Source organism: Salvelinus namaycush, chromosome 31, assembly GCF_016432855.1.
Source record: "Salvelinus namaycush isolate Seneca chromosome 31, SaNama_1.0, whole genome shotgun sequence".
Lineage (NCBI taxonomy): Eukaryota > Metazoa > Chordata > Actinopteri > Salmoniformes > Salmonidae > Salvelinus > Salvelinus namaycush.
Window position 1 is genome coordinate 6,236,066 of NC_052337.1, and position 11,260 is coordinate 6,247,325.

Below are 11,260 nucleotides of genomic sequence, written 5' to 3' on the forward strand. Positions count from 1 at the left end.
TTATAAAAACCTTATCATGCTAAACATGGTCCTTATAAAAACCTTATCATGCTAAACATGGTCCTTATAAAAACCTTGTCATGCTAAACATGGTCCTTATTTAAACCTTATCATGCTAAACATGGTCCTTATTAAAACCTTGTCATGCTAAACATGGTCCTTATTAAAACCTTATCATAAACATGGTCCTTAATAAAACCTTGTCATGCTAAACATGGTCCTTATTAAAACCTTGTCATGCTAAACATGGTCCTTATTAAAACCTTGTCATGCTAAACATGGTCCTTATTAAAACCTTGTCATGCTAAACATGGTCCTTATTAAAACCTTATCATAAACATGGTCCTTAATAAAACCTTATCATGCTAAACATGGTCCTTATTAAAACCTTATCATGCTAAACATGTTAACCTTGTATTAAAACCTTATCATAAACATGGTCCTTAATAAAACCTTATCATGCTAAACATGGTCCTTATTAAAACCTTGTCATGCTAAACATGGTCCTTATTTAAACCTTATCATGCTAAACATGGTCCTTATTAAAACCTTATCATGCTAAACATGGTCCTTATAAAAACCTTATCATGCTAAACATGGTCCTTATAAAAACCTTGTCATGCTAAACATGGTCCTTATTTAAACCTTATCATGCTAAACATGGTCCTTATTAAAACCTTGTCATGCTAAACATGGTCCTTATTAAAACCTTATCATAAACATGGTCCTTAATAAAACCTTGTCATGCTAAACATGGTCCTTATTAAAACCTTGTCATGCTAAACATGGTCCTTATTAAAACCTTGTCATGCTAAACATGGTCCTTATTAAAACCTTGTCATGCTAAACATGGTCCTTATTAAAACCTTATCATAAACATGGTCCTTAATAAAACCTTATCATGCTAAACATGGTCCTTATTAAAACCTTATCATGCTAAACATGGTCCTTATTAAAACCTTGTCATGCTAAACATGGTCCTTATTAAAACCTTGTCATGCTAAACATGGTCCTTATTAAAACCTTGTCATGCTAAACATGGTCCTTATTAAAACCTTGTCATAAACATGGTCCTTAATAAAACCTTGTCATGCTAAACATGGTCCTTATTAAAACCTTGTCATGCTAAACATGGTCCTTATTAAAACCTTATCATAAACATGGTCCTTAATAAAACCTTGTCATGCTAAACATGGTCCTTATTAAAACCTTGTCATGCTAAACATGGTCCTTATTAAAACCTTGTCATGCTAAACATGGTTCTTATAAAAACCTTATCATGCTAAACATGGTCCTTATAAAAACCTTATCATGCTAAACATGGTCCTTATAAAAACCTTGTCATGCTAAACATGGTCCTTATTTAAACCTTATCATGCTAAACATGGTCCTTATTAAAACCTTGTCATGCTAAACATGGTCCTTATTAAAACCTTATCATAAACATGGTCCTTAATAAAACCTTGTCATGCTAAACATGGTCCTTATTAAAACCTTGTCATGCTAAACATGGTCCTTATTAAAACCTTGTCATGCTAAACATGGTCCTTATTAAAACCTTGTCATGCTAAACATGGTCCTTATTAAAACCTTATCATAAACATGGTCCTTAATAAAACCTTATCATGCTAAACATGGTCCTTATTAAAACCTTATCATGCTAAACATGGTCCTTATTAAAACCTTGTCATGCTAAACATGGTCCTTATTAAAACCTTGTCATGCTAAACATGGTCCTTATTAAAACCTTGTCATGCTAAACATGGTCCTTAATAAAACCTTGTCATGCTAAACATGGTCCTTATTAAAACCTTATCATGCTAAACATGGTCCTTATTAAAACCTTGTCATGCTAAACATGGTCCTTAATAAAACCTTGTCATGCTAAACATGGTCCTTATTAAAACCTTATCATGCTAAACATGGTCCTTATTAAAACCTTGTCATGCTAAACATGGTCCTTATTAAAACCTTATCATGCTAAACATGGTCCTTATTAAAACCTTATCATGCTAAACATGGGCCTTATTAAAACCGTATCATGCTAAACATGGTCCTTATAAAAACCTTGTCATGCTAAACATGGTCCTTATTAAAACCTTATCATAAACATGGTCCTTAATAAAACCTTATCATGCTAAACATGGTCCTTATTAAAACCTTGTCATGCTAAACATGGTCCTTATTTAAACCTTATCATGCTAAACATGGTCCTTATTAAAACCTTATCATGCTAAACATGGTCCTTATTAAAACCTTGTCATGCTAAACATGGTCCTTATAAAAAACCTTGTCATGCTAAACATGGTCCTTATTTAAACCTTATCATGCTAAACATGGTCCTTATTAAAACCTTGTCATGCTAAACATGGTCCTTATTAAAACCTTGTCATGCTAAACATGGTCCTTATTAAAACCTTGTCATGCTAAACATGGTCCTTATTAAAACCTTGTCATGCTAAACATGGTCCTTATTAAAACCTTGTCATGCTAAACATGGTCCTTAATAAAACCTTATCATGCTAAACATGGTCCTTATTAAAACCTTGTCATGCTAAACATGGTCCTTATTTAAACTGTATCATGCTAAACATGGTCCTTATTAAAACCTTATCATGGTAAACATGGTCCTTATAAAAACCTTGTCATGCTAAACCTGGTCCTTATTGTCCTTATTAAAACCTTATCATGCTAAACATGGTCCTTATTAAAACTTTGTCATGCTAAACATGGTCCTTATAAAAACCTTATCATGCCAAACATGGTCCTTATTAAAACCTTGTCATGCTAAACATGGTCCTTATTTAAACCTTATCATGCTAAACATGGTCCTTATTAAAACCTTGTCATGCTAAACATGGTCCTTATTAAAACCTTGTCATGCTAAACATGGTCCTTATTAAAACCTTGTCATGCTAAACATGGTCCTTATTAAAACCTTGTCATGCTAAACATGGTCCTTATTAAAACCTTGTCATAAACATGGTCCTTAATAAAACCTTATCATGCTAAACATGGTCCTTATTAAAACCTTGTCATGCTAAACATGGTCCTTATTAAAACCTTGTCATGCTAAACATGGTCCTTATTAAAACCTTATCATGCTAAACATGGTCCTTATTAAAACCTTGTCATGCTAAACATGGTCCTTATTAAAACCTTATCATGCTAAACATGGTCCTTATTAAAACCTTATCATGCTAAACATGGTCCTTATTAAAACCTTATCATGCTAAACATGGGCCTTATTAAAACCTTGTCATGCTAAACATGGTCCTTATTAAAACCTTGTCATGCTAAACATGGTCCTTATTAAAACCTTGTCATGCTAAACATGGTCCTTATTAAAACCTTGTCATGCTAAACATGGTCCTTATTAAAACCTTGTCATGCTAAACATGGTCCTTATTAAAACCTTGTCATGCTAAACATGGTCCTTATTAAAACCTTATCATGCTAAACATGGTCCTTATTAAAACCTTATCATGCTAAACATGGTCCTTATAAAAAACCTTGTCATGCTAAACATGGTCCTTATTAAAACCTTGTCATGCTAAACATGGTCCTTATTAAAACCTTGTCATGCTAAACATGGTCCTTATTAAAACCTTATCATGCTAAACATGGTCCTTATTAAAACCTTGTCATGTTAAACATGGTCCTTATTAAAACCTTGTCATGCTAAACATGGTCCTTATTAAAACCTTGTCATGCTAAACATGGGCCTTATTAAAACCTTGACCAAACCCATCGGAGGTTTGGAGAACTTTTTCCTCCTTGTGACTGATTTCAATCCCTAGTGACAGATGAGCTCTGTAGCCTGGTGCCGCTGCTCTGTAGCCTGGTGCCGCTGCTCTGTAGCCTGGTGCCGCTGCTCTGTAGCCTGGTGCCGCTGCTCTGTAGCCTGGTGCCGCTGCAAAGCACAGATTGTAAATGGCTAGGAAACCGGCAGTCTTGAAGATTGTGTTTCTACTTCTGTGTGCTGATTTTGATGCCTGGCTGCAAGAGGTTGCTGTGGTATTGTCGGCTAATGACCAATGACGTTGCAGCTACATTAACTTTGGAGTAGCAATCACCGCAAATTAATCTGTGTGCCTCGTCAATAGGCTCTGGGAAGCAGAGAATAATTTGTCCTACGTTTATAATGTGAACTCCTGTGACATGTGGAGGCAGTGAGGTGCTCAGACTTGCCACCAGCTCTAGGACTCATCACAACACCTGAGTACACTGAGTGACAATCACGACTGGCAGAGATCAATTGCACTTCCCTTTAGTACATCACACACACAGGAAGTTACATAAACTACTCCTGAAATTCAGTAATGGTTCTTACGAAACATTATGCTCTGGAGATGTATGGAAGGCTCCTTTTAAAGATAATAAAAGGTTGCCAGTACTCCTACATATCTGAATAATGTAAATCCTGATGCATATTTTGCGTAACTGTTCAACTGTTTTATAACCGAATTCAGGGTCAACATAGTGCATTCCGCTTGTTGACATGGTTATGAACTGTCTATGGTGTAAATTGGATGGAGTGTGCACTTGTAGAGGCTTTAAGTGCAGTTTTATTGCAGGGCAAAACAGACTGATTGTGTTCATCTATTTTTCTATGTCCTATTCCAGTTTCATATTATCTTGATCTGATGCTGTGTGTTTTACTGTAGAGACTGGTGTTTTACTGTAGGGAGACTGGTGTTTTATTGTAGGGAGACTGGTGTTTTATTGTAGGGAGACTGGTGTTTTATTGTAGGGAGACTGGTGTTTTATTGTAGGGAGACTGGTGTTTTATTGTAGGGAGACTGGTGTTTTACTGTAGGGAGACTGGTGTTTTATTGTAGGGAGACTGGTGTTTTATTGTAGGGAGACTGGTGTTTTATTGTAGGGAGACTGGTGTTTTATTGTAGGGAGACTGGTGTTTTATTGTAGGGAGACTGGTGTTTTACTGTAGGGAGACTGGTGTTTTATTGTAGGGAGACTGGTGTTTTATTGTAGGGAGACTGGTGTTTTATTGTAGGGAGACTGGTGTTTTACTGTAGGGAGACTGGTGTTTTATTGTAGGGAGACTGGTGTTTTATTGTAGGGAGACTGGTGTTTTACTGTAGGGAGACTGGTGTTTTACTGTAGGGAGACTGGTGTTTTACTGTAGGGAGACTGGTGTTTTATTGTAGGGAGACTGGTGTTTTATTGTAGGGAGACTGGTGTTTTATTGTAGGGAGACTGGTGTTTTATTGTAGGGAGACTGGTGTTTTATTGTAGGGAGACTGGTGTTTTACTGTAGGGAGACTGGTGTTTTATTGTAGGGAGACTGGTGTTTTATTGTAGGGAGACTGGTGTTTTATTGTAGGGAGACTGGTGTTTTATTGTAGGGAGACTGGTGTTTTATTGTAGGGAGACTGGTGTTTTATTGTAGGGAGACTGGTGTTTTACTGTAGGGAGACTGGTGTTTTATTGTAGGGAGACTGGTGTTTTATTGTAGGGAGACTGGTGTTTTATTGTAGGGAGACTGGTGTTTTACTGTAGGGAGACTGGTGTTTTACTGTAGGGAGACTGGTGTTTTATTGTAGGGAGACTGGTGTTTTATTGTAGGGAGACTGGTGTTTTATTGTAGGGAGACTGGTGTTTTACTGTAGGGACGCTGTGGTGTTTTACTGTAGGGAGACTGGTGTTTTATTGTAGGGAGACTGGTGTTTTATTGTAGGGAGACTGGTGTTTTATTGTAGGGAGACTGGTGTTTTATTGTAGGGAGACTGGTGTTTTACTGTAGGGACGCTGTGGTGTTTTACTGTAGGGAGACTGGTGTTTTATTGTAGGGAGACTGGTGTTTTATTGTAGGGAGACTGGTGTTTTATTGTAGGGAGACTGGTGTTTTACTGTAGGGAGACTGGTGTTTTATTGTAGGGAGACTGGTGTTTTATTGTAGGGAGACTGGTGTTTTACTGTAGGGACGCTGTGGTGTTTTACTGTAGGGACGCTGTGGCGTTTTACTGTAGGGACGCTGTGGCGTTTTACTGTAGGGACGCTGTGGCGTTTTACTGTAGGGACGCTGTGGTGTTTTACTGTAGGGACGCTGTGGCGTTTTACTGTAGGGACGCTGTGGCGTTTTACTGTAGGGACGCTGTGGCGTTTTACTGTAGGGACGCTGTGGCGTTTTACTGTAGGGACGCTGTGGCGTTTTACTGTAGGGACGCTGTGGTGTTTTAGGGGTGGACGCTGTGTTAGACTCGTGTTTTACTGTCGACTCTAGGGTATTTTGTATTGTATTTAGAAGGAAAATACATTGAGAAGATTGTGTAGTATTGGTGATTTTAATGAATGAATTTGCATGGTATTGAAAAACGACACTGCTTTGAATTATTGTTGGTGAAGGATGACCGGCAGGGCTCTAGATGATCAATTCAGAACGACTAAACTTTTCCATGTAGTGCGATCGACAGCAGGAATATTGAATCTCTGGGATGTTAGGCAAATGATCAACCGTAACCTATTGAATCTCTGGGATGTTAGGCAAATGATCAACCGTAACCTATTAAGGCTAAATGATCAACCGTAACCTATTGAATCTCTGGGATGTTAGGCAAATGATCAACCGTAACCTATTGAATCTCTGGGATGTTAGGCAAATGATCAACCGTAACCTATTAAGGCTAAATGATCAACCGTAACCTATTGAATCTCTGGGATGTTAGGCAAATGATCAACCGTAACCTATTGAATCTCTGGGATGTTAGGCAAATGATCAACCATAACCTATTGAATCTCTGGGATGTTAGGCAAATGATCAACCGTAACCTATTGAATCTCTGGGATGTTAGGCAAATGATCAACCGTAACCTATTGAATCTCTGGGATGTTAGGCAAATGATCAACCATAACCTATTGAATCTCTGGGATGTTAGGCAAATGATCAACCATAACCTATTGAATCTCTGGGATGTTAGGCAAATGATCAACCGTAACCTATTGAATCTCTGGGATGTTAGGCAAATGATCAACCATAACCTATTAAGGTTAAATGATCAATTGTAACCTATTGAAGCTAAATGATCAACTGTAACCTATTGAATCTTGGGGATGTTAGGCTAAATGATAAACTCTAACCTTGATATGCCACCTGACAGATTTACTGTTATCAGCACCCCAGTCAATACTGTTTACCATTCTCCACACATCTGTCAATGCACTGAGGCGCAAAGGTGTGAGGTGATTTCATATTAATCCCCACCCCTCGTATTCAGACACCTCTGTCTCGTCAAGTTAGATTTGTTGATGAAGTCAGTTCAACTACTTTGTCATCTTTTGAGCCATCCTGAGTCACTATTCTGTGTCATTTGGGTTCTGTATGCCGTGAGGGGTCACTCGAGGAACTGTTATGACACAAAACAAAAAGGTTTGACAAACTTCACACTGGCCTACACAGAAGGTCATGGGTTGCATTCATATCATTCACTCCTGTTGCATTTAAAAGCATTGGATTGGTGCTAGAGGTCGACCGATTAATTAGGGCCAATTTCAAGTTTTCATAACAATCGGTAATCGGCAATTTTGGATGCCGATTACATTGCACTCCGCGAGGAGACTGCGTGCAGGCTCGACCACCTGTTACGTGAGTGCAGCAAGGAGCCAAGGTAAGTTGCTAGCTATCTTAACTTGTAAAAAACAATCAATCTTAACATAATCACTAGTTAACTACACATGGTTGATGATATTACTAGTTTATCTAGCTTGCCCTGCGTTGCATATAATCGATGCGGTGCCTGTTAATTTATCATTGAATCATAGCCTGCTTTTCCAAATGGGTGATGATTTCACAAGCGCATTCGCGAAAAAGGACTGTCGTTGCACCAATGTGTACCTAACCATAAACATCAATGCCTTTCTTAAAATCAATACACAAGTATATTTTTTAAACCTGCATATTTAGTTAATATTGCCTGCTAACAATAATTTATTTTAACTGGGGAAATCGTGTCACTTCTCTTGCGTTCATTGCACGCAGAGTCAGGGTATATGCAGCAGTTTGGGCCGCCTGGCTCGTTGCGAACTGTGTGAAGACCATTTCTTCCTAACAAAGACCGTCATTATTTTTGCCAGAATTTTACATAATTATGACATAATATTGAAGGTTGTGCAATGTAGCAGCAACATTTAGACTTAAGGATGCCACCCATTCGATAAATACGGAACGGTTCCATATTTCACTGAAAGAATAAACGTTTTGTTTTCGAAATTATAGTTTCCGGATTTGACAATATTAATGACCTAAGGCTCATATTTCTGTGTTTATTATATTATAATTAAGTCTATGATTTGATAGAGCAGTCTGACTTAGCGGTGGTAGGCAGCAGCAGGCTCGTAAGCATTCATTCAAACAGCACTTTCCTGCGTTTGCCAGCAGCTCTTCGCTGTGCTTCAAGTATTGCGCTGTTTATGACTTCAAGCCTATCAACTCTCGAGATTAGGCTGGCAATACTATAGTGTCTATAAGAACATCCAATAGTCAAAGGTATATGAAATACAAATGGTATAGAGAGAGAGTCCTATAATTCCTATAATAACTACAACCTAAAACTTCTTAACTGGGAATATTGAAAACTCATGTTAAAGGAACCACCAGCTTTCATATGTTCTGAGCAAGGAACTTAAACGTCGTCTTTTTTACATGGCACATATTGCACTTTTACTTTCTTCTCCAACACTGTGTTTTTTCATTATTTAAACCAAATTGAACATGTTTCATTATTTATTTGAGACTAAATTGATTTTATTCATGTATTATATTACATTAAAATAAGTGTTCATTCAGTATTGTTGTAATTGTCATTATTACAAATATATATATATATATATTTTGGCGTTGTGCAAAAAATGTTTTTAATTTAGGAAATCTGTATCCAAGTATTCCCACAAAAAAGATATGATTGTGTCTCAATGTTATTATTATTTTTAAATACAATCTATTTGGTGGCTTAGTTGTGGTCAATTCAGTGTAAAAATGATTTTCTGACCCCCCCCGAACCATCTCCGACTTAGAGCCAGCCATGGTATCATATACCCAGTGGGAAAAATGGAACAGTGAGACATGACGTTACTTTATGGTTGGGAACTATTTTTCTGGTTGAGAAAATGTCATATGATTACATCCAACTGGTTTCTTGTGCAGTGTAGAGGTGTGTGACCCAATGCCTGATTTCTGTTGTCTCCTACCCTCCCACAGGATGAGTACAAGGCTGAGAAGGCCCTCTCAGAGGAGGACCTAAAGAATGCCATCAGCATCCACCACGCCTTGTCCATCAAAGCCGTGGACTACGAGAAGAAGCCCAACGTGCTCAAGCTCAAGACAGCCGACTGGAGGGTCTTCCTCTTCCAGGCCCAGTAAGTTGGCTCCGGAGTGAAGTTTACCCTAGGGTGATCTAGGATCAGTGTTCCCTCCAATTCTAACCTGAACCATTAGTGGGAGAAATGCAAAACTGACCCCCAGTTCAGCGTCTAGGGGCAACTTCACCTTTTATCCTTAAATTGCACCACCGGCGACCGCCGCCTCTGCCATCGGGTGGCACAATTTACTGAAGCAAAACAACCCAACGTTATTTCCAGTAGAGCAAGAGAGATGAGGGAGAGAAGAAGGACCACTTCTGGAAGCAAAATGTCATTTCACGCTTGGCTTCAAGCGCAGTGAAAATCCATTTGTCTCGGCCATTACTCTGTCCAAAGTCTATTGTTGTTGGTTTCCTTTGTTCCCTCCTCATGGAATATTCCAGGTGCCTAATAGAGGTGCTTATCAATGAAGAAGATAGGACCTCCTCCTGGGATGTGCTTCCATGATGCATAAATGAACAGTGGCACAGTTGGGTTGTATTTCTATATAGTTCACCTTACTCTATCAACTTTGAACGATTCTTTTCCCCATCACAACCTAACACTTTGCTATTCCAGGGAAAATTGTTTGCGGCTTTAGCCTGAATTTGGTTGAATACCAAAGCTGTGTTTTATTAAAAATGTTCCCATTATAAAGTTTCAAAAGCAAATGGCTGCTTTTGTAAGTTGTTTATTTGTCTCTGTTTCCCAACAGGAGCCCAGAGGAAATGGACTCTTGGATCAGAGTAGTCAACTCTGTGGCGGCCATGTTCTCTGCCCCCTCGTTCCCCGCCGCCATTGGCTCTCAGAAGAAATTCAGCCGTCCACTGCTACCGGCCACCACCACGAGGATGTCACAGGTACGGTAGAGCCTCCAGAACCACCACCTCTGGAATATCACCGCTACCTACAGTACCAGTCCAATGTTTGGACACACCTACTCATTCAATGGTTTTTCTTTATTTGTACTATTTTCTACATTGTAGAATAATAGGGAAGACATCAAAACTATGAAATAACACAAATGAAATCATGTAGTAACCAAAAAAGTGTTAAAATATTATTCAAAGGAGCCGCCCTTTGCCTTGATAACATCTTTGCACGATCTTGGCATTCTCTCAACCAGCTTCACCTGTAATGGTTTTCCAACAGTCTTGAAGGAGTTCCCACATATGCTGAGCACTTGTTGACTGCTTTTCCTTCACTCTGCAGTCCAACTCATCCCAAACCATCTCAATTGGGTTGAGGTCGGGTGATTGTGGAGGCCAGGTTATCTGTCGCAGCACTCCATCACTCTCCTTCTTGGTCAAATAGCCCTTACACAGCCTGGAGGTGTGTTGGGTCATTGTCCTGTTGAAAACAAATGATAGTCCCACCAAGTCCAAACCAGATGGGATGGCGTATCGCTACAGAATGCTGTGGTAGCCATGCTGGTTGTGTGCCTTGAATTCTAAATAAATCACAGACAGTATCACCAGCAAAGCACCATCACACCACCTCCTCCATGCTTCACAGTGGGAACCACACAAGCGGAGATCCGTTCACCAACTCTGCGTCTTAAAGACACAGCGATTGGAACAAAATCTCACATTTGGACTCATCAGACCAAAGGATAGCTTTCCTAATGTCCATTGCTCGTTGTTCTTGGCCCAAGCAAGTCTGTTCTTCTTATTGGTGTCCTTTAGTAGTGGTTTCTTTGCAGCAATTTGACCACGAAGGCCTGATTGGGGCGGCAGGTAGCCTAGTGGTTAGAGCGTTGGACTAGTGTTCCCATTTTGAACCATTTAATGTGTCTGAAGGTAGAGCTCTGCCTACCCGGCAGGCCCAGAGAGAAAATGAAGTGCACCTGTCTTACAGCTGGCAGCTCAGGTCGCCGTGTTTGCACAGTTTCTTCGAGCCATAG

The 11,260-nt window shown here is 39.1% G+C and overlaps 1 protein-coding gene across 4 annotated transcripts in view; it reads left to right on the top strand.

Moving 5' to 3' along the window:
• Positions 1–11,260, top strand: part of psd3l (pleckstrin and Sec7 domain containing 3, like) — a 164,529-nt gene that overhangs the window by 137,906 nt on the left and 15,363 nt on the right. For all 4 annotated transcript variants that reach the window (XM_038970309.1, XM_038970310.1, XM_038970311.1 and 1 more), the window contains 2 exons: positions 9,218–9,375; positions 10,073–10,217. In XM_038970309.1, coding sequence (XP_038826237.1) covers positions 9,218–9,375; positions 10,073–10,217 — 303 coding nt within the window. The remainder of the gene's footprint in view (positions 1–9,217; positions 9,376–10,072; positions 10,218–11,260) is intronic.